The 22,893-nt window shown below is 42.7% G+C and overlaps 1 protein-coding gene across 1 annotated transcript in view; it reads right to left on the reverse strand.

The window, feature by feature from the left end:
• Positions 1-735: 735 nt before the first annotated feature.
• ABHD2 (abhydrolase domain containing 2, acylglycerol lipase) overlaps positions 736-22,893 on the reverse strand; it is a 31,799-nt gene continuing 9,641 nt past the window's right edge. Inside the window, exons 2-11 of the mRNA XM_064721919.1 lie at positions 22,738-22,818; positions 21,759-21,959; positions 13,478-13,653; positions 12,400-12,567; positions 9,421-9,604; positions 5,819-5,911; positions 4,050-4,160; positions 2,783-2,852; positions 1,976-2,060; positions 736-1,075 (exon numbers count right to left, since the gene is read on the reverse strand). Coding sequence (XP_064577989.1) covers positions 879-1,075; positions 1,976-2,060; positions 2,783-2,852; positions 4,050-4,160; positions 5,819-5,911; positions 9,421-9,604; positions 12,400-12,567; positions 13,478-13,653; positions 21,759-21,952 — 1,278 coding nt within the window. The 5' untranslated portion in view covers positions 21,953-21,959; positions 22,738-22,818 and the 3' untranslated portion in view covers positions 736-878. The remainder of the gene's footprint in view (positions 1,076-1,975; positions 2,061-2,782; positions 2,853-4,049; positions 4,161-5,818; positions 5,912-9,420; positions 9,605-12,399; positions 12,568-13,477; positions 13,654-21,758; positions 21,960-22,737; positions 22,819-22,893) is intronic.

Consider the following 22,893-nt stretch of genomic DNA (forward strand, 5'->3'; position numbering starts at 1 on the left):
TAAAATAGTCTTTCAAGCAAATTGAGCTCAGAAAAAAATCCTGCAGATTCTTAATCATGGGTTTCCATTTGGAAGCTAGAGCCAGCTTTAAAAAGACCCAGGTCAAACAAAGAATCCAGTACTGAAAAGATAACAGTATTTCAAAAGAGGCAAAGGTGACAAGAAGGTGACTGATCAGGTCCTGAAATGAGAACATGTTTACACAGAAACATTAACTGGCGTTACCAGGCTGCAGCTTTTCTCTATTTGGAGATGCAGCATAAAGCCACCCCAATCCACTCACAGCTCAAGCATGGAAAAGTTGAATACTTTTAAAGTGATTCACTTGTGCAAGTGCATTCCTAGGTACTAAAAGGTTTCCCTTGAGATGGTGCAAAGCTGACACTACACTTGCAGTCAAGCACCTGTTTTTCCAAGCCATACTGTAGTGGCTTACAGGCTGAATCACTCACTGGCTTGTGGCTTGGTACAGGGATTTTCCAGCACCCAGAGAGAGAAGAGAGCCACAGTTATCCCATCATCTACACTTAAACAAATGCTGCAGATCAAGTTTTTGACCAGCAGGTAAAGAGATTTTGACATGTGAAACTTCTGCTATATTAAAGCAAGCAGTCTTTAGCTCAGTAGCCCTGGAACAAGCTACAGACAGCAACCCAATTCTTCAAGCAGAGCAAAATTACAAATCCACGTGACTGGATATCCAAAGAGGCTCTGACCAGATGTTAACCTCTGCTTTAAGTCAATTTTGGAAAAAAACACATGGTGATCAAACCCCAGCCATAGGATATCAAGGAGAATGGAGACCTGAAGCAGCAGGTGAGGGAACAAGATGTTCCCAAATAGAGATTTACTGAAGTGATCCAGAGTCTTTGGGTCGATTACTCCTGGCCAGACACAGCCTGCTCAGCATCAGAGCAGTGAGGCTTTGTCTTCTCCCACTGGCAGATGGCATTGGCATACTGCACCACGAGCTTATCCATCCAGGTAAGAGGCTCTGGGAACAGCACAGACCCCTCAAAAAATCCCAGGTGGCCTCCATGAAGGGGCAGCACATGCATGACATTCTCCTTTTTCTCTGTAAAAGAAAAAGAGGCAGAAAGTTCCAGGATAACATCTTCAAGCTGAGAATGAAAGCATCTTGAGTTGCCAGGACAAAGGCTGCCCCAAGAGATGCTGCTGACTGGGCCCTAACAGTAATAATAATAATAAAAATAATAATAAAAATATTGCTGTAAGAATGCTCATTCTTTAACAAATGAACACCTTTAACTCACATTCCCTGGAACTAAGACTGTTTGCATCGTGTCAAGCTGCACTAAGCTCTGATAGAGCATTAGCCATCTTGTTGCATGGACAGTGAAAAACTCCCTGTGCTTGCTTCTCTCTGAAAGCAGCTGGGGATAAATTCTCCGCTCACAGCCTCTGACCAGGAAAAGAATGAACCCTGCTTCCATCCCTGTACACCCACTCTTGGTGTGATGAAGCAGCAGCAGCAGCTCCCTCTTCTGAGCTTCTAAGTGTAATTTACCTTCTGCCTTGTTTGAAGACAGACAGCTCAACTCCTTGTAAGGGAGAGATCCCAGTTCAGTGCCAAGTGACAGAGCCATGCATGCACTGTCCCCATTTCATCAGCAAAGGGGGAGTTTATCTGCGCTTCCTCCAGACTGTCACCACCACCCATCTTCCTACTACATCCCAGTGAGCAATGGAGATGTGAGGAAATCTTTTTTCATCCAGGAATGTAACCTGCTGCTATTAACACAAGCAACAGGTGCCTGAAAGGACTGAAGTTCCTCCTGCTCAGGATTAGCCTTGTTAGTTCTAGCAATTGGTAACTTAAAGAGGCTTAGCACACCTCCCACAGCATTACAGATGTAAGGAGGCAGGTCAAGCTGCTTTGAAATCAGGAATTGTGATGGGAAGCAAGCTGTAGGTACACAAATATGCCCAGCAGGAGGAGACTGTTTCAGCATACCTGAAAGAGCTCTTGGAATTGACAGAAGACTCTCATGAACAAGAGGGTCATCAGCAGCATTAACCAACAGAAGAGGAACATTGATCTGCATCAGGAAACACAACATAAAATGAAGAAACCAAACCAGAAAGGGGTTAGTATTTGAACGTCAATCTACCAACTGTAAAAGTATCTTAGCATAACTCAACTAAGATCTTATTTCAGAGTTAATTTTGCCTCAAAGAAAGAGGCAGAGAGCAAACAGACTGAGTCCTCACTCTTAGAATTGAAATAACCACACCCTTTTTTCACTCTGCATTGCTTTGCATGTCAGGCAGCTATTGCCAGCTCTGTTATGGACACCTTGGTTGAAGTCCAGGAAACTCCCTTGGAACATCTCCATTCTCTGATTCAGTAGAAAAAGGAAGAACTGATCTCAATTACACTTTGGCAAAACTTTGCTCAAGCATCTGCCTGTCAGTGTCCTTAGTCTCCTCCATAGAATCCACTAAGCCTTTCTTCCTTGGAGGTGCAGGCTCCATGCAGGCACCCATTTCCCACTTTATCCTCACACACTCAGAGCAGTTCAGCTGAATGTGTGGCTTTGTCTCCATCTCTTGGGTGCTATCACCTACTAAAGTTATATGCACTTAAGAGCCCAGAGAATTCAGCCCCAGTGTTAGAGGCAGCAAGATCTGAAATTCCACTCCAATATACTGTGGGTGACTATTTCTGAAAATCCCAGCTGAGGCATCTGCAGGTATCAACAAAAAAAACCCCACAGAATATTTTCCCTTAATGCAAGAACAGCCTGCTGCAAGAGCTTACCCTGTGCAAGTAATGCAGGCAACTTTCCTCTTCATAGTATTCCTTCAGTGAGCTGTAGCCATGGAATTTCCTGAAATAGAGCACATTGTCATTAATATCACCTGTTCCAGCCATGTCACTATTACTTTTAAGTGAGGACACATGCAGAAACGGAAATAATGGCTCAATTTCCATAGACAATATTTTAATACCCAGTCTCTTTGCAAAACCCTTTTGCAGCACATGCCTTGATGGTTTCTGTGCCTTCTCAAACATTCTGAGAACATGGGCAAGTCAAACATGCAAACTGAAGAACAGCAGCCCTCAGGGTGTTTCTTTTAAAACACCCCACTTCACTTAATTGTACATGTGGATGAAAAAGTTAGGATCTTGTTCATCTTTCCCTAAAAGTCTTTTCAAATACAAACCCAGCATAGCTTATAAACCTCAAATTTACTGAACAAGTCCCCCAGAATTCACCATGGTTCTACTTGATCTTTTCACACCAAACCAAGAATTCAGTAGGCCTATATTTAAGTGCCTTTTTTTTTTTTTACATAAGGGACAACATAGCTGTTGGTCCAAACTAGAAAGGTCTCAGTGATGGGGGACAAGCAGGGAGAATTCCCAAGGAATGTTTTTTTTTTTTTTATAAGCAGCCAACCATACTCCCAGTTTGCCAAAAGTGTCATAGCTTTTTAGCTAACACTTTGCAGCTTTATTTTGGAAAGGGGTCAATGCCTGATACAGAACATGCCATGGTATGAACACTGCCACTTAAAGTGCTATGTTGCTGTCAAGGACACAGGCAGTAACAGGCTACTGCTTAATAAAGCAGAGCACTTAATTAGGTGTTAGTATGACAAATAAGAAAGGTTGCATTATCTCAGCCAGCCCTATTGTGTATTGAGAAAGCAGAAGTGTTTCATGGGGAGAAGACTTTTCAGAGCTAAGGAAATCCATGAGGAGTTCTGAGCTTCTTTCCACATTCCCCTTTTTTATTGCTAGAGCTTGGCCTCTTCCTACCTTAGTGACGGCTGCAGGTTCAGGTGTTACTAATAAAGAAATGCCTCCTGGATGATTTTAAAGAAGCTGTGACTGTAAACAGTAAGTTTGTCTTTTTCCTCTCTTCTAAGTTTTCTCTAATGTGGAGGCAAGTAAGAGTTTGAAGTTGTGTTCACTGTACTTCAGCAGAGTCCCACAGGCACAGCAAGGGGCATGCAAGAGCAACACTGGGAAGAAAAGGTACCTGGAGTTCTACAGGGGAGCAGGGAATTGCCCTTCATACCTCATAACATTATCATCAATCTGCATAAGTGATGTTGCTGTATAGAGCTTGCCCAGATCAGCTTCTGACAGGCTATGTGGCTTCTTCATGTTATCTCCAAAAAGAGCTTGCCTGGAAGAGTGACATCAAGAATTACATCCAAATAACACAAGGGCAGCAAAACCATGACCTGTTCAAGGACAACTGAGTTTACCAAATCTGACAAGATAAGATTAGAAGTGGGTTATATAAACATGAGGCTTCCTTGGGACCAAGAGCAGCTTGTTTGTCCACTTACCTTAGCAGCAAGACATAACAAACCCCAGAAGCCTCTTCATAGGAAAAAATGTTTCCCTTATCTACTGAAAAATTGCATGAGGGGGCCCTCCTAAAAGAAACTTCCCAGAACAGAAGGCACTAAGGGTATTTGGACTTGAGGCTACATGTTAGAGGGAGAGATTTTTGGCTTCAGATGAAACCTGTGGGTAGTCTGGGTGAGAGCACCAGCAATGCTGGGCACAGCATCTCCTGCATCATCTGGTTCTAAAGTCCCAGCACAGACTTCTGGCTACTACACACAGAAATTACTCAGGGTATTCCCTTAGCAGAAAGCTTTTACTATGGACACTTGTCATAGCTGGTTATTGCCCTCAGGGAAGGATGTGTTTCTTTACCAGAACAAACTTCTTCCCAAACTAACAGAACAAAGGCCACAAGTTGGAAAGGGGTTTTTATTCCCTTTGAGAGGCAGCTGCAGGGCAGGCTAGGTTTGATTTGGGCAAGGTAGAGCACGTGATTCAAGTGATTATGGAAAAAGTTTGCTTAACACACTTCCTTTCAAATCAGCACCAGTCTTTTGTGGGTTAAGAATTTAAGCACCGTTTAATGGGAGCTTACCTAACTTCACTTGTCAAATTTGTTCAAGTTGTCTAAATATTTGTAAACCTGGAATGAATTACGTGGATCATCCTACACTGGCCACCCTCCTTCTACAAGTGTTTCATACTGCACAGGAGTGTAAACACAGAACCAGAAGTCTGAAGTGATACATGCTCCTTCAATGAAATAGGCCTTAAGATATTCCCCTCCTTTCTCTTCAGTCAGGCCAATTCCAATAGAGATGAGGTATTTTCTTGCCTACCAAGTACCACCCAGAGAACTTTTGATGGGGAAAACACCAACATGAGCATGTCACCTGTTTAGCACACAAATTTCTTTTGTTATGCAAGAGCCACGGATCAGCAAGAGCAGCACAAGGATCCTACAGCACTCCAGGAACAGCAATGTTAAGTGTTTTGCTGGCTACATGCTCTTTCTAGAGGAACAGCTAGAAGCCAGAGCTACAGGTTTGACTATTTGCTTATTTGATATGCAGCAACTCCATACAGCAGATCTGGAAGATTAGTCCTACCTCAGGTAGGTGGCAGAACAAGAGGCTCCTTCAATAGGGAATTCTTTGGCTAGAAGTAAAACAGATGCAGAGTACTCCACTTTGAAGTCTAATTGCAATGTTTTCCTGTGCATGTCTTGTTTATTCATTAAATAAGTTTCCACAAAACACAAGGAGACAACAATGTCTTCCTCCTAACAAAATGGCCAAAGCTTGTTTGTCTATTTTACAGTATAATGAGATTGACAGGGGCTCACCACCTCTGTTGATTCATCTAAAGATCTATCAAGGAACTTGTGCTAAACCTGTCAGGAGTCCTATTTTAAAGGACCAGGCAGACAAATCCAATACTGCAATCGACCCAATCAATACTGTCAGTGTGAATGATGTACTGCAGTACCTGTGAGAAAGAATGATCTTCTTCATGTTATCTGCCATGAGGAAGTTATAAAATCTTCTGCAATGATCCCACTGCATGAAGGTTTCCTGTGCCCTAGAAAAAACACAGCAGAACAAACAAAGCTGTTAATGGAGCCCTTGAAAGATCAGATTAATACACTGTTAACATCTTATGGCAGCCTGGGGGCTGTGTAAACAAACCTCCAGGCCTTCTCTGCCACAGCTTAACCTTTTCCAGGAAATGACTTCCACTTTGATGAAGTCTGTTAGTATCAGAAAACAGATCTGCAGTCTCATCTTGCACAATACAATTAGCAGTTTTGATCAGAGCATTTAAGAGCCATCAATCAAGATCCATAACACTGACAAGAGGATTTTAGTATCCCTTTGCAGAAGTTGAATGTAATTTACATAATGGGACTTTCAAGGAAAGGGCTAAAACCTGTTGCTCAACAGTGTTGTCTATTGTGTAATACAGCTCTGCAGAGGAAACAATTTGTGCAGATGTTTCCAATATATACAGATACTATTATTGTTTCAGTTCATTGGCAGGAACTGTAGGAATAAATACTAGCTGCAGCTGCAAGTGGCATCTCAGTTGAAGTCTTTACCTATTCTCAAAGCAGAAGAGCACTTCATAGCTTATCTGTTGTTAAAACAGAATTTAAGCCATCCAGAGTTGTGTGAGCTCTGGCAGACACCAGCACTGCTTTGCTATGCAGGGTCATGGGCAGGTTAGAGCTTTACTCCTAGCAGGGTTTGCTGTTGCTGAGGGAACACACTATCATTTACTGAGAGACTCAAGAATGCTGGGAGCAGCTTCAGCTACTGAAGCTCTCTTACCACTTAAACATTAACATACCATGAGAACTACTGTAGATTTAGCATGACCTTCCAAGCTACAGCTTGCAAGTCCCCTGCCAGGCAGGAACAAACTGTTTTCTTGTAATTAGCCATGTTGGAGAGTATGGATTTTAAAAAAAAGAAAAATCCATTATCTTTTTGTCTAGCCAGGTTATACCTACCACACTTATGCCAGGGCAGGGGAATGAAAGAAGACTGGAAAATGCACATTTCTTTCTTCACAAAAGGTTTTCCAAGCAAATCTATTAAGTTATCACAAGATGTTTGAAGTTGAAGCTACTACATTTCCCTGCAGTTCCTGTGGTGTACAGCAGTTCTCCTAATATGAAGAGTTGCAAGCATTAAAAAAAACCCCACAGGCAGCTTTCAGTATTGTGAGGACTGCCCAGGTTTCAGAGCTGAGGTCTCTCCCCACAGCCTGGAGCTATGATGAAGATGCATTCCACAAGATCAAGAAGCAGAATCAAGCCTATGCAGGCAGAGATTAAGGAATAAGGAGACCTGTCCCTGTTTAGCCTCAGGGAACACATTCCCTAGCCTGTGTTAATTCATTAAAGATCTCATTGTTCTGGCAGGTCCTAGTATTGCTGCTGCTCTGCAAAGGCTTTACTATTTGAAACATTTGGTTCACCTTGCTCACTAAATTTTTTTTCCTTTGCTTATGAAAGTTATTTGGGGAATAAATGCTGGACAAGCCAATATTAAAAAAAAAAAGAACTGTAAATTAAACTGGTTATGTTACCAGGGTAATCCACTTCCATGTAGCCCTGAAGGCTGAAGTCAGCTATTTTCATGTACCAGACCAAGCCCAGGAAGCCAGTGGCTTCACCATTCTACCTGGAAGTGCTTTACACTTCCTCCCTCCCACTTCTATAACCAGGGCACAAGGCACCCCCTCCTCCTGCCCTTTGCCCAGTAGATGTTGCTTCCCTCTGGTTCTTCAGCTAATTAGCACTTACAGCAGATGTGGGTATTAGGAAGGGAGACACAAGACCTGAAATCCTTCCCACTGGCTGTCCAGTAATACAGAGCAGATGTTTTGTGGCAGGAGCTTTGCTAGGAGATGTTTACCCAGCAGGTGGAGGCAAGAGCTCAATAATCCACACAGCCCACACCATGGGGTGCATTAAACTCAGGGGGAAAAAACCCAGTGAGTTGTTTTTCCACACAAATATCCAAGTGGAGAATTGTTAATCAGGTTGTCCTTGCCATGCAAGCATAATAGCATTACTCACAACAGCATTGTGGAGATCAGGAATACAATATTGCATAATTGTAGAAGATGAACCAAGTGGACCTCAGCCAGATATCCCTGCAAACCCTCTCTGATGGTTGCAATTAAGGAGCTGGCTTCAAAAGGATGCTCTGTGCTCTATGCCAGAATCCCAGGACAGCTAAGAACATTTTACTTGAAACAAAACAGAACAGCTGTTCCTGTAGCATCTGTTCAGATTTTGAGGGTGTGAACTAGCAGCAGATTATACACGTTTTTAGCAGTAGTCACATCTGACCTCGAAAGGGATTAGATAGCAAGAATATTACAAGCATATCAAGCTTTTACTGACATCTTAGTGCTTCCAGAAAAGCTTTTTGCTTTTACCTGTAAGAGCCCAATTTATAAAAGGTGTCTTCAGGCTGCTGAATAACAAACTGGCCCCTACACAGACAGGGCATCATCAGCATCAAGAGTTCCAGCTACCCTGACCAGGCTGTGAGGCTGAATTCCATAGCAAGCCCCTCACAGACCTGCTACAGTTTCACCATTCATATCAGCCCAAGGGATTATGACTCAAATACCTGAGTTCTAACAGTCCCTTTTGGCTTGTAGGTAGTCTCACAGCTCAAAACTGCAAGTAAATTACTGCAGAGTCAGCTGCACCTTAGTAATTGTCCATATGTACAGACAGTAAAAACTGAAAACAGCAGTTTAGCCAGTTACAGAGTTTAAATCTCCATTACCTGTGCATACATGGAAAGGTTAAAGTGCATTAGTTGAGTCCAGTTTTCAAGCAGCACTGCTGTGCCTGGACCCTCCATCAGCACATGCAAGTGAAGTCATCACAGCTCCTAAGTGCCACAACCTTGTCTTCCAGGTGGGGAAACATGAATGTTTTCAGGCTTAAGGGCTGTAATACTTTTCCACCCCACCTTCCCAGTCCTATAACACATCTGTGAGCACCTCTCCATCCCTTGATCACCCACAGCACTGTTTCAGTGACAAACACCAAGAAAGGAGCATAGACTGACAGAGTCTGTGCTGTGCCTTTCCAGTCTCCCTGGGTAAGAGCTGCCAGATGAAACTGCACACTGAGGCCAAACAAGCTATTACAAACCATGGGATATTTCTCAGAGTGATGAGACAGTGTAAACTATTGCTTGCAGACCTGGCAGCAGCTCAGCAGCTGCTCAGGCTGCCCAGCCTGCCTGGTTAATTACACCAGGATTGCACAGGGAATGCCTCCTCTTCACTCTAGCCATGAGACAGCATCACATGCACAGACCAGAAGCTGCCAGCATGTACCTGGACAGGTACACAAAACCTGTTTGCACTGCTGACCAAGTTTACTTGTGCTTGCAAATCAGCAGAGCTCCAGGTGCTCCTTCAGGAGGGTGTTATCCTACACAGTCTGTCAGACCAGTTCATGCAACAGAAACACCCATCTTCACCTTGCCCTTCCAGAGATCTGCTCCCTCCTGCACTTCCAGAAGAGAGGAGCACAGAGAAAGCTCCAGACCCACCTGAGTGCGCTGTACCCCTGGCACAAGCTGACACAGCACAGCACTCGCTCCTGGTTGGCCTGGCTCTCTCCCAGGTATTTGCACACTATGTTTCCACCCAGGCTGAAGCCCACAACAATCAGCTGGGTCTGAGGGTAGGTCTTCTTGATGTAATTCACCATGGCACCAAATTCCCAGGTGCATCCTAAAAAGAAGAACAAAGTTTAAAAAAATCATCTAATATATTTAAATTCTCATTTGAAGCCTCAGTTGCTTTGAATTCAGCTTCTTACCCTTTCTGACTTTTCAATAGCCTTAAGGTTTTAACAGCTCTGATTCACATGTGTTCATACATCTGTGAGTCCTGTGGAGCTTAGCTCATGCTTAAAGCAAGTGCCAAAGCAAGATGAAATTTAGTTGCTTAAAAATCACGGTGACAGTTAACATGACAATCAAAACGCTTTGTTTCTAAAACAGCTTTAAAAAGCAGAGTCCAGCAACTCTGGGCTTGACATTACCATGCAAGAACAGCACACATCATTGCTTTCCTGAGGCAGTTTGCCACTTCTAAAGTGAAGCGAGGTATTTGGAATGCAGTTTCCTCCTTTGTTTTTAAGCAAGACGATATGGATCCCTAAATCCACACTGCTGTGGGGAGGGGAAAGGAGTGGCTTGCCAGGAAGAGCTCCCAGCAGACTGCTGCAGAGCCTGACTAAGCAGGTGATCTCTGGAATCAGGGAGAAGGGTTTAAGCTGAGATATTCAACCCTTTGTAGCCAGTGAAAAGGTAAAGATACTGCAGCTCCCTGAAAGACACATGGGTATCCCCACATGAAGAGAATAGTTAAGTGTCGCTATAGAGATCTGTTCCGCTGTCAGTAAACACCCACTTGCATCCCACAGGCACTGAGGGATCCAGTTTCTGGCAGTGCTGGCATCCTCCAACTGTTTGACAGACTTGAAGGCCTCCACACATACAACAATGTGAGTACCTACAAGTATTTCTCCTGCTTGTGAGTATGGGAAAAGGAGATATGGAGCAGCAGCTGCAATAGTGATGGCGTTAGTACACTGGTTTCAAGTGTTTATGCAGCTTGTTAACCTTCCCTTTGGATTTAAGGCTGCAAACCACAGGAGGCATCACATGGACAACAGAAATAGAACTCCAGATGTTTCTTCTTGTCCAGAGTCAGAAACTCAGCTCTATTCTGTGGAACTCATCCAGAGAGATAAATCCTAGGATTCCAGCATTCCACCCTGTACTAACCTAACACTGCTCCACTGCATCCCCACCCCATCTGTAGCATCCTCAGTGGACAGACTCCAACTTAACCTAGCTCTGGAGTAAACCCTGAGCACCAGAGCTTGTTTGCTTCAGTGCAACAGCAAGCTCCTGTCTGAGTGTTTCAGCAGGGCTTGGGCACTTCCTTGTGAACATTTTTAATGAACAATCTTCAAGATAAACTCTGCACTGCTCTGGTTTCCTCTGGAAGAAGCCAGCGGTCAAAGTACTTGAGTGTTTGACCTTCATGATTTCAGGGCAGCTCAAAAATCCAAAACTATAAAATCAACAGGTCAAGCTTGATATAGAGGCTGGGATTCAGCAAATCCCAAATTTAGGCTACTTGTTCCTCAGCAAGCATGCCTGGAACACAGCAAAGCTGAAAGGGCACTGAGTTATTTGGGTAAGAGGCAGAGTAAAGTCTACTGGACTTGCTGGCACGTTACTTCAGAAGCAACTCTGCCAAGTGATTTACTGGCTTACTCAAAGGAAGTGCTAGTCATTCTTTGCCCTTTCCAGGGCTATAAAAGATTCAGAAAGGTATGTCCCAAGAGATGCACTACAGAATAGCATCCTAAGGCCTAAAGTAAAGCTTCATGAAAGCAAACTCTTAACTTCTATCAAAACAGCAAATGCTTTAACATTAAAATTTAGTTTTCAAGACATGGTAGTCTTGCAGCCATAAGAGCCCAGGGTCTCACTACAAATGAGGGTGTTTGGTATTCCTGAAGTGTTTCCCAAAGAGGAGTATATTTAATAATTCTAAAACAAGCAACAAAGCATTATTATTTGCCTGCCAGACTTTGGCATCTCGAAGCACAGTATTTCTGTTTTGACAGTTTAAGTGTTCAAGATAACTATTCCGTTAATCCAAAATCTAAGCAGTAGTGCAGCTAACTTTAAAAAATAAATCCTAAAGTCTGCTAAACACAGAATTGACAGGGTGCCTATAGATACTTACAGTAAAGAGGGAGATGAGGGCTCAAGAGAGCTCAGGAACAAGCAGATTAGGTCACAGGCAAAGAGGCCCCATTCTACAAGGATCACATTACTCACCAAAAGGGCAATTAAGGCTGGAGTCACCCTTCACACAGTTTCAGATCATTTATTCCTTTTAATTTCTAGGTTAAGAAAGACTTCCTTATACTCAAGGTGAGAGTATGCCACAATCATGGCAGTTAAGCACAACCCACTTCTGTAGTTTTATTGTCACACTCCTGTACTCTTGCTGTTGTTGACTTGTGTTACATCCAAGCGCAAATCCTCACATGAACCCCCTAAGATATAAATGTACTTTCTGGATAGGCTGGTACAAACTCCTCTCAGGCTGTATTTTACAAAGCCTCAGAAGTGGCATTTATCCTTCAGAGACGTGTTTGTTTCACATTCCATCAAACTGGCAAATTTAGTATCACTAAAATCATTTGAATAGGCTCTGGGTAGGCACAAAAGGGCTTTTTTCCCCAAAATTTTTCTTACAAAAAACTGCTTCCTTGATGAGACTACATGTGTAAAAGCTTGCAGAAGAGACAAAAGTGAATTTAGTATTAGCCTCCTCTCTTCCTACCATGTAAATTCAGTTTAGTTCTTAAGAAACAGTACAAAACTGTTTTACCCCCACTGAGGTACAGCAGTTCTGTTATTCTGGAGGAGGCTGATCAATCCCTAGAAGTTCCATGAGGCTGAAAATAAATTGCCCAGGTGCCATGAAGTACCTACCATAGGTAAACATCCGTGGTGAAGTGAGCTCAATGTTTGGCAGGGCTCCCAGGTGATTGAGCACAGCACATCTGTAGCCATTTTTCTGGGCATAGTCAACAAAGGTGCGGATGTACTGCTTCTCACTGTGGTTGGCAATCCCTGGGCAGATCACCATTGTGACATCCTCTGTGTTCAGAAAGAGAGGGAAGTTAAGCAAATGTCACTTCATGCAAATTAAGAGAGTCAGAAGGTTTCCATTTCAGATCCGTGGGAAACCACCCACCACAAGCAAGCTAGAATTCCTACCAGTCTGCCAAAAATCCTGTATGGGACAGGAGACCAGCAGCTCTAGTGCTTCAGATGGGAAAAAGTCATTCATGCTATGGGAGAGGAACAGTTTTTAGCTTCAGGGAAAGCTGTGCAAACAGTCCTCCAGGCACTGATGAGAGACCCAGAGTACATTCTTCTGTCTGAAGGACATTTTTGATGCTACACATGTTCTGCCTTCTGACAGCCTGTTGTGACTGCAACGTGCGTGGAAGCTGTGAAGCCCAGCACTCCAAGGAGATTGGTTATGCTATTTCTCCCTCATTTCCCCTCTAGAGCTGGGTGTAATGCAGATTTTCCAAATGCAGCTCTGCTAAGCACAGACATTCTGATCAGCTGACATTAACCATCATCTACTTTGTGGCTAATCTAATGATATTTGATCTGCTGACACTGTTCACTAGTTTAACAAGATATCATTTCATCAACCAAGAAAGTAATTGCTGTAATTCAAGTAAGCACAGTAAATTACATTCAGGATTATCATATGCACTTCAAATTAACTGTAACTCTCTTGTGCAAAGCTCCAACATTACCAGCTCTAGCCACTGAATTTTTATCTCATTAGAAAAGCACTGCTCACAGCAATAAAGATAACACTAACTGTCCTAGTGCAGCACTGTACCACGAAGATCTCAACACTGACAGTTTAAAAAGAGAAATCTGCTTTTTCTGAGGGCCAAATGGGAGCCACAGGCATCTGTAGATGAGGGACAGAGCACACAGTCAAGGTTAGCAGCTAGATGCAGGGAGCAGCTGTTGGACTGACCTCCAGTGCAGTGCTCAGAGCGTGGCTCAAAGAGATCAAAGGTGGCTGTTGCTCCATCTGGCATGGTCAGGTACTTGCGATGTCCATTTGGATGTGGTGATCTCACTCTCCCCATTTTTCCATAAAGAGCTGTCTGGATATGTCCACTCTTTCCCCAGATGAGGGGTGGAATGTACCTGAAAGGCAGTAATTGATTGCTTACCCCTGCTGTGTTAACAAGCCCTTGAGAACACATCAGCACTCCCATAACAAATCTCACCAGCTCCCAAATAGAGCAACAAATATGGAATTGCTTTTGCTCTGACTCAAATGGCAGCAGTGATCTTTGCAGCCTTACACAAGGGGAGAGACCAAAACACTCTCCAAGCTGAAAAATCAGCACTCATAGCAGCAGCAGGAGCCAAACCCCAGACATTCCCTATATTGAGATGTTAGAGTGCTTCTCTATGTTCTCACTAAATACACAGAGGCCTTGTGTCTGGGCGAGATTGAGACTGCCTGTTGCCAACCAACCACAGTGACCTCCAGAATTGTACAGTGCTGTAAATCTGTTTTAATTGAAACACTGAAGCCTCCTGGGTTGAGCCACATGAACCTGTGTAAGCACTTGACTGTACAAGCCAGTGGCACAAACAACAGGATTCACACCAAGTTCCAGAAAATGGAAAGCCCCAAGACTTGCTGGTTGGGACCATTTTACACAGAACTGTTTGTTTTACTAAGTTAAGCAAAGAGCACAGTACAGGCTGATTTTGCCTTTCAGAATTAGGTAAAAGTTGGGACAGTGTTAAGAGAATCAGTCAGAACTGACCAAACTTCACTGAGTAACAAATCCCTTTCAGTAAGAGGGGTGAGTCTACCAATTACTTATGCTTATCAAGGGTATATTTAAAGCTATGTGACAAAGCAGATTGTCTCTCTTTTCCTGGCTTACAGGGCCTCAAAAAAGATATGTGAGAAACACTGCTATGAGCTGGAAAGCATTAAAGGCTCTGTTATCAGATTTTTTTAGCACAAGCAGAACTGCAAGTGGTTTAACAGGAAACATACTGTGCCCTAGCACCACCACCATGTGGGCAAGTCACCTGGTCACTCTAAGGAGACTGAGCCAATGCCTTGAAAAAGAGAGTTACATCAGCTCTGAACAGGAAAGCATGAATGATTTATTGTTGAGGAGAACAGCCATCCCAAGGAACACACTTCCAATTAAAGAACTGTGGTCTCTGGTGCACAGACCAGGGTACCCAGAGGAAGCTTGAGAGCTTCTGACTTCACCTTGGATCCTGAGGATTAGCAACGCCCTCCCTGTTGTGTTTAGGGCTTCCTGCAATTATTCCTTTTCACTTTGAGAGAGCTTATGAAGCAGAGATCGTGTTCTTCCGTGTTCACAAAAAACCTAGGCAGCTCAGCACACAAATTTACTGCTTAAGCCCATAATCCACTAGAATGTGGCAGAAACCCTACCTCTGTGCTCTGACACTCCCTCTTCATACAGCTGGACCTTTCCCCATGCCAGTGCTTATGTGTCATATCCGCAACTCCCTCCTCCCCTACACGCCATAAAAATGCTTCCTATCAAATAAAAACCACTTGGGGTTGTTTAGCAAGACAAAAGCAGCAGTATGGCCTCTTTCTCCCCATGCTTTTCCCTCATCTATGAGGGGGACTTCTTACAGTCAAAGCTTCAGCATGAGTAATGTGCATAGCACTCTGATGCAGAGATTTGTAACCCCTACTGAGGCATTAGACATATTTCTAGTTTGCTCTAGAAATAAGTTTTAAAGCAGCTGAAGCTCTGAAATACATGCAAGTGTTCAGGCAGAAGCTTTTTATCTCACCAGTCTTTTTGTTTAGGCCCATCAGCCTTTAAGCAACAGACTTGTGAAGCAAAATACATTCCTTAATCCAGGCTCAGGACACTGAGCACGACGACACTTTAACAGCGAAAGGGAAGGAAGCTGCCCAGATAGCACAGATCTTGTATGATCAGTGGAAAAACTAAGACAGATTAGAATTTACCTTACCAGATTGATGCAAAACCAGGCAGCTAATAAAAATATTACTTCTGTTTACCAAGCCAATTTAACCTACTACAAAACCCTGTAAAGCCTTTACAGTAAGAGTGATTCCTCTTTTACTGAATTCAGGTAAAATCTGTTCTCAGCTGAGGACAAGGTACCCTTATAATCTATAGCAGAATCAGACATATGATCTGCTTGTCACACTATTTCTGTTGACCCTCCATTTTGCCAATGGGCAAATCTATTTTTGAAATCTTCATGTGACTTTTATGTCTCTTGCTGAGACAAAATCTACAAGAACTTCCAAGAGCAAGTACTGAGCCTAATGGTGCAAGACTGCACAAGGCTGAAGGATGGCTCATCTTTTTATACAGGGTTAGTGTGGACTTTCAGCTTTCTTTTACTAAACCCACTGAAAGAAGAAAGTATGGAAAGAACTCTTCAGTCCTGAAGGTACATGATACCACACTGGTGAGGGAGAAAACTTGCCAGGAATTGTGCAAAAGCCTTTCTCCGCTGAAAGAACAGATCAGATCAATTTTATTTAAGCCTATCATGTGAAAAGCAGCTCCAAAGACATTCCTATCCTCAACTCAGCTGAAAAAACCTAACTACCCAGTGCTGATAGCAAGAGCTAGAACAGATTGTTTTGTAGTGAAGTTAACATTCCTCCGGGCAAACAGCTGAAAAAAGATGCTTCTCCAAAACAACCATCCTGCAGACAGAAGAGCATGTACTCAGGGCATTGTTCCTGTGGTTTACCTTAAGAAAACAAGCTCAGCAGGATGCAACACAACCATGCAGACTGAGCAACTGAGTATTCAGTCTAAGGGGCATTTGAATACTGCCCTTCACATTTTATGCTAAAACTATAATTACTGCTAAATTTAACCATGTCTTCCAAACAAGAGCCCTTCACTCAAAAGCAGGTAGCTTTCCTCCAGCATTCATAACAAGTAGAAACAAGGAAAGCACTCAAGGACACAGCAGATTTTCAACTCCTTCCTCTCTGTCTGCTATAAGCTGAAATGCTTCTGAAAAGCAGTGTGCTGCAGAGATTACTTCAGCACAGCACAGAGATGGTTCAGTACATATTCCTCTGTGTCCTGCTCCAGAGAAGCTGCTCCCAGATGTACAAAAACCCAGGAACAAACACCATGTCCCATAAGCAGCATTTCCACTGTTATGCAATAGTGGCTGATGGTGACAGGAGCAGTGAACACCAGCCAGGAGGACCTCTTGCCAAGGCCTCCATATGAGGACAAGGACTGCATAACACCACAACCCAGACAAGCACGTGCTGATGATAAAATTCCAAGGGAAAAGTTGCGTTGTACCAAAAATGGAGATTTTTATTTCTGTGAACCAAAAATGGCTCCTGAGCTTTCCCCAGACACAAAGGCTTTTTAACTGATTCATTTCCCTGTTTTGGTCAGTTGCAATAGATAGCAGGCACCCTGAATCATGATAAATATTTAAAGCAGTTATGTCTTCCAGTAAGCAGCCCTGTAGCTTCCAGTAACTCTGTAACAGAAGGCAGAGAGAACAGGCCTGGGGATGACATTTACTCATTATGGAAGGTCACTTACATGGCCCAGCAAGTACAGAGTTCACCACTCCTAAGTGGCTAAGTGAATTCACAGCCAGTTACATAAATCTGCTCACCAGTGTCAGTGTTTGAGCTCCAAACCTGCATTCCAGCTGTGCAGCACAGCCTCACATCTTGATAGGTGGCTGCCCACAGTGCTCAAGAACAAGACAACTCTTCAGTTTTCCCAAAAAATTTATCCTGGCATTTTAATATTTAAAACAATTCCAACATGTGATTATAGATTAAATTTAGTGGCTCTCAGGCAGTAGATTATCATTTTAAAGCACATACATAATCCAGTATGCAGGAATTTAGGAAAGCAGCAGCTGTATAAGCAGCTCACACAAAGCACATAAAAACTGTGCTATTTTTATTAGCAGGCATCAGCATTCAGGTCCTCAAAGATGTGAAGTGGAAGTTCAGCAACAGGCTTATTTCTGGTGCATTGCTTCATTTCATCTGTGGAGATTAACACTTTAAACATTAACTCTTACATGGCCTTTATGTGCACACTGGATACTGATGGTGAGAAAACAGTCTACAAATTGTCAATGTCAAGATATTCTAAGAACTTTTGCTTGCATTACAACAGGTAAGAAATTATTTTCCCCTTTACAGAGCAGTTTGGAGGTATTTAAAGAATGCTTTACAAAATCAAACTTTGATCCTTGTTCTTTATTTGATGCTAGGGAATGCAAATTAAATTCCAATCAAGAAAACTCTTATAAAAGTCTGCAGGGTTCAGCCCTTGATCCCAAATATGTAGAAAGCAGCTTTTTCTGCATCAGCTCAGCTAGACTGCTCAGTGCGATGAGGACACAGCAAAAAAAAATTGCAAGAAAAATTTTTAAGCAAGTTATGGAGCTTCTACATTCCCTGAGTCTCAAAAAAGAAACAAATGGAGTAGAAGTGTTTGTCTGCTGCCCACAGCACCTGTGTGAAGTCAGAACTATTTAAAAGTACTGACTGACCCCTTGGCTAAACCACCTCCTTCACCATTTAAGAAGCTTTTATTTAGCAAAGAGCCCATCACACCCCTCCTCCCCCACTAAAATACAAGAAGTATTTTAGTCAAAACAAGGCATGAGGATTTACAGCACTTCAAATCTCCCTTGCTGATAAGAGCTGGAGAACACAAGGCTTCTGCCAATACCACAGCACCCAGCAAAAACTCAGACCCCCGAGGCTGCTTCCTCTGCAAGGTCAAAGCTTCAACTTACCAACAGGGAGCTGCCATTCTCCTCTACCTCTCAGCATGTTCACTTGCCAAAGCTTCAGGGGTAATACTGTTCTTCTAGTTTATTATTCTCCTGGAAGTGTTCCTCCCAGACTAAAACACCTAGGAGTTGACAGGGATCAAACACTGCTTTGCTATTAGGGGGAAGAAAAGAGCACTGAAAAGCTTGAAGACAGCTTTTCTGACTACTCATCTCCTTGCATCTAAGAGAAAAGCAGTGACAGTGTAAAAGAGTCTTCTGGTACCAGGCAGCCTGCTCACCCAGCATAGGTTGGTGTGCAAACAAAGGATAAGAAGGATGTAGACTGGATCTTTGACAGTGTTTACTAACAGGCTTGACAGTCATTTGCCTCAATCTTTGAGGAGCTTGCCTTTACTGATGATAAAAAGTGTGCAGACAGCAAGGATAATTATTTTCGATACGGATGGCACGTGCCACATCTCTACAGAAATAAAGATACCCACACTTTGTTAGAATAAACTGTAAACAGCCAAAAATGTCTAACCTAGCACAGCACGCACTGGCCAAATTTACCCTCATGAATCAAAGAGCCAGCACTGCATTTCTACAGGAATAAGAGCAGATGAAGGACTTTCTGTACCCTTTTGAAAGGCAGGAAAAGGACACAGCTGCCACCAGCAGTTGGGCCCAAGTGCTCAAGGGCACCAATAGCTGTGCTGAATGGCAAGAGCTTCCATATGAGAAGCAGCAATTTGCATGGAAAAGCCTGATTATGGTACTTCACTTGGTAAGCCAAAGTACAGAGCTGGACAGGGTCAGAGCAATGGAAAAAGGGGTAAGAATATGAGCTCTAGGAAGACAGATTCTCTTGCTTCCCAATGTTTGGCAGATACGTAGAAGGTTTCTGGCAGTTTACAGAACTGTAAAAACCAGTACTAACATCTACAAGTACAAGGTACCTGGCACACAGCCATCTCAGGCAGTTTTACAATTCAAAGTTCTTAAATTATTCATCCACCACCACTTGGCTTACTGAATGACACCACAGTTACAATGCACTGAATTAGACCAGAGGGGAGGATTGCGCCATAAAGGGAAAATAAAGTCCAAAAGTGTTTACTCTAGGAATTTTTAAACACCTGCATAGATAGCAGAAATAAAGTTATTCTTTCTCCCTGCCAGCCTGTTTTTCATAGCAATGCCCTCACCCCTTCCTCCCTTAGGCAGGAGCTGAACAAGCCAGGTCTGAAAGTCAGCTCACAGCTATGAACATTCCTCTGCACCAAAGAATTGGTCTTAAAACAGATTTGACAACAAACCCAGTACTAATAGAAGGGATTGCTGGGCTACTTATTTTGCTTTCATGGTAGAATCTGAAAAGAGCTGCTTAATCAGCTTTCCTAAGACTCTGAATAATTAGCAAGTAATCAAAGCCTTGCAAGATTTTTTGGTGGAGTACTGCACAAGCTGTTTTCACATAGCTTTTTCCTAATTATCCTACAAACAGTTTCATGCATAATTGCAGGAATTTAAATACATTTGTTTCCCTGTAGTCTCCAGGTGACTTTTATGCCTAAAGACAGGATTTCTTTGATTTTTAAAAAATTCCTACATTGAAAAAAAAAAGTTTGTGATAACATCACTAGAATAGTAAAAAGAAATAATCACATATACATCTTAGAGCTGTCTTTCCTGTAAACCCTTTCAATACCTAACAACAATTACATTCCTAACAGTGCTGTCTTCCTTAACAGAGATAGAGAGGTTAGAGGACTGAACAGTTACCTATTGACACATCTTGTTTGTTTCAGCTGAGTTTGGTTCCTTTTGTCATGGAAGTCTTTCAGACAATATTTTGCCCAAGAGCCAGGTACTGGAGAGGACTGCTACAATTTTCAGAGAAGCTGGCAAGCCTAAGCTCAGCTGATCCACAGAAAGCAAACAAATCAAACTTGCACACAACCAACACAACACCAGGGTTCTGCAAGCAGCTCACCACTCCTGCAATTAATGCGCAACAGATGCCTAAATACTGCCGGCCATGTTTTGCATTTTCACTCTTTTGGGAATGCTGTATTCTCCAACTGAAAGTCAATAATACAGCAGTGCTAGGAGCCTGTGCTGTGAGAACAGAGCTGAAATAGCAGGGAAATGGACTCTAAATTAGCTTACAATCCATTTCCAAAGACTAGCCTGATACCAATATGCCTTCAAGGCAGGTAATCAGCTTCATGCTTGCTCCTTCAGTGACTAGGGACATGTCATACTGGAGTACAACACTGGGATGGCAACTACCAGAAGTACCACGTAACTCAAACCCCCTCAAGATATTTTTTAGGAAAGGAATTGCTTCGCATTTAAAGCAGTACACATAATCAAGAATACAAACACATTTATGTTATCACTAACATAATGGAGTACATCACAGAAACCTCTCTGGGTTCCAATTTCAACAGATAACAATGCTTTGTTTCCTCTAAAAGTTTACAGATCCCATGGCCTAACATCTTAAACCTTATGTAATCAAGGCACTGAACACAGCACTGCTAAAAGCCTCTCATCTCCCCTAAAATGACTATCCTTAAGTCAGCTTGACTTTTGAGATCCAAAAGGAAAGTTCATGCAGCTGCACTCAGCACTTACTATATAATTGATGTACTTAGAGCTTCTAAATAGGACTTGCAAGTTTTCAAAGTGATTGCAGAAGAGAAATACTGTAATCAAAGTCCTTGTCCCTCCAAAGCCTCATGAAATTGTACTAAATGCTTGCTATTATTGGAGAATGTTCTTGGTGAAGCTGAGGGCAGCTGCACTGATTCTGGGGGTCTTGGAATGGAAGATCAGGGATCAGCCTGCTCAAATACACAGCTGACACAAGGTCAATTTCAAAGTGCATTCAACAGGCTTGGAGCTGACCTCTATGTCATTACTTTATTAAACTAGTTAGGATGTGCTCTACCAGTAATAAATTTCATTAGTTTTCAATCAACTTGAAGTACTTCTGATAAGAGCAGGCACTTTAAAACTAATAGCCAACCCTGTGTTCATTATAAGGGCACTGACACACCATGAAAATGCTTCCCTCCTGTGAGCCCCAACAGACTCCTTCCCTAATAAAAAGGAGTACAAGATCATGAACAAGTGCTAACTGCATCCATCCCTCCCCTATTTGCACAGTGAGCTCTTGGTGCTGCTATAGTATAACATCAGCATACAGATGATATTCTGTATCTTCTTCTATAAAGATGGACAGTGATGACTTTTTCTATGTATCTGTGAAAGACTTCACACAACAAGGCTTGGTCAAATCCAGGTACCTGAGACGAAGAAATGCTAAAAAGATTTATTTTAGTAACCGTATACCCTGACATTCATTTGAACCCAAGTCTATGAAACACATGAGGAAGAATGGATAAATGCAGGTCTTCTTCCTATAATACAGGTCAGCATGGAAAAAATATACCACTTACTCTTTGGTCAGAAGTGGGCAGGATTTGAGTAGAAAGCGAGCCAAAGCTGAGTCCTGGTAAATGAGTTCAGGAGGGGCAGTGGGGCTTTTTAAATTCAAGCAGCGAACGATAACATACAGAACAGCAGCAACTGCAGCTAGCTTCACCCCATCAAACACTGCTGGCAGCTCAGAGGTTTCCAATATTGTACTCATTTTCAGCCTGCAGATAAAAAACAACATTGCAGCTTCAAGAAATATAGCATTGGATATGAATATCAACTGTCATGTTAAATACACAAGTAGATTTGTCAGCCAACACTGCCAGGAAATCCTAGCATACCAACATCTGAGTTGGAAGAAAATTTAGTTAGTATTGTTCTAAACACCCAGACCAACAGAAGGAAAACTGGATGATCAGCTGTGAAGGAGATTTTTTCCTAATCAGTGCTGCCCTAGAACTGCACCAGTGTCTCAGGTATCAGCAGCCAGTCAATAAATGCAGGATCCTGGCCAAGACTAGCCAGGTCAAACAGGAGCTGGGTGAAAAGACAGGCTATAAAGGCACCTTGGCAGCTTTGGACATGTGTTCCTTCACAGGTGTCCAAGCCAGATTTGAAAAGGAGCACCTGAAAGAACTACTGTCAGCTCCTCAGCCTGAGTCTTGCAGTTCCATGAGAACACTGGTACTAAATCCTGCCTGCACTTAAGATGGCCACTTTATGTATTGGCATTTTCAGCATTTCTTTTTATTCACTGCAGTTCTGCAGCTGAAGGACTAGATGAATATCTAGTCTTCAGAGTAAAGGAACAGAAGCAAAGTAGTATAAAAAAATATATCCTTCCTGCTTGAAATCAAATTCTTAAACTGATCCAGCTTATTTTGAATATACAGTTCAAACAGCTGGCTGCATTTACTGGTGAAAGGACAGGTTTTTCCCTGGGTCTTTCCTAAGAAACATGGGTAACCCAAATAAGCTAAGTGACAAGCCAAGTCTTACCTATTTCAATTTTCTTCAAGCTAGAAAAAATTGCCAGTCCTCAGCAGACTTGTCACCGATCCACGTGCTGCCTGAGCTACCCTGTGTGGGGAAAGCAAATTGATTATTAATGATCAAGCTGCATTCCTCAGCTGGAAAGGATGAACATAAATTTAT

The sequence above is a fragment of the Zonotrichia leucophrys genome, chromosome 10 (assembly GCF_028769735.1).
Source record: "Zonotrichia leucophrys gambelii isolate GWCS_2022_RI chromosome 10, RI_Zleu_2.0, whole genome shotgun sequence".
Classification (NCBI taxonomy): domain Eukaryota; kingdom Metazoa; phylum Chordata; class Aves; order Passeriformes; family Passerellidae; genus Zonotrichia; species Zonotrichia leucophrys.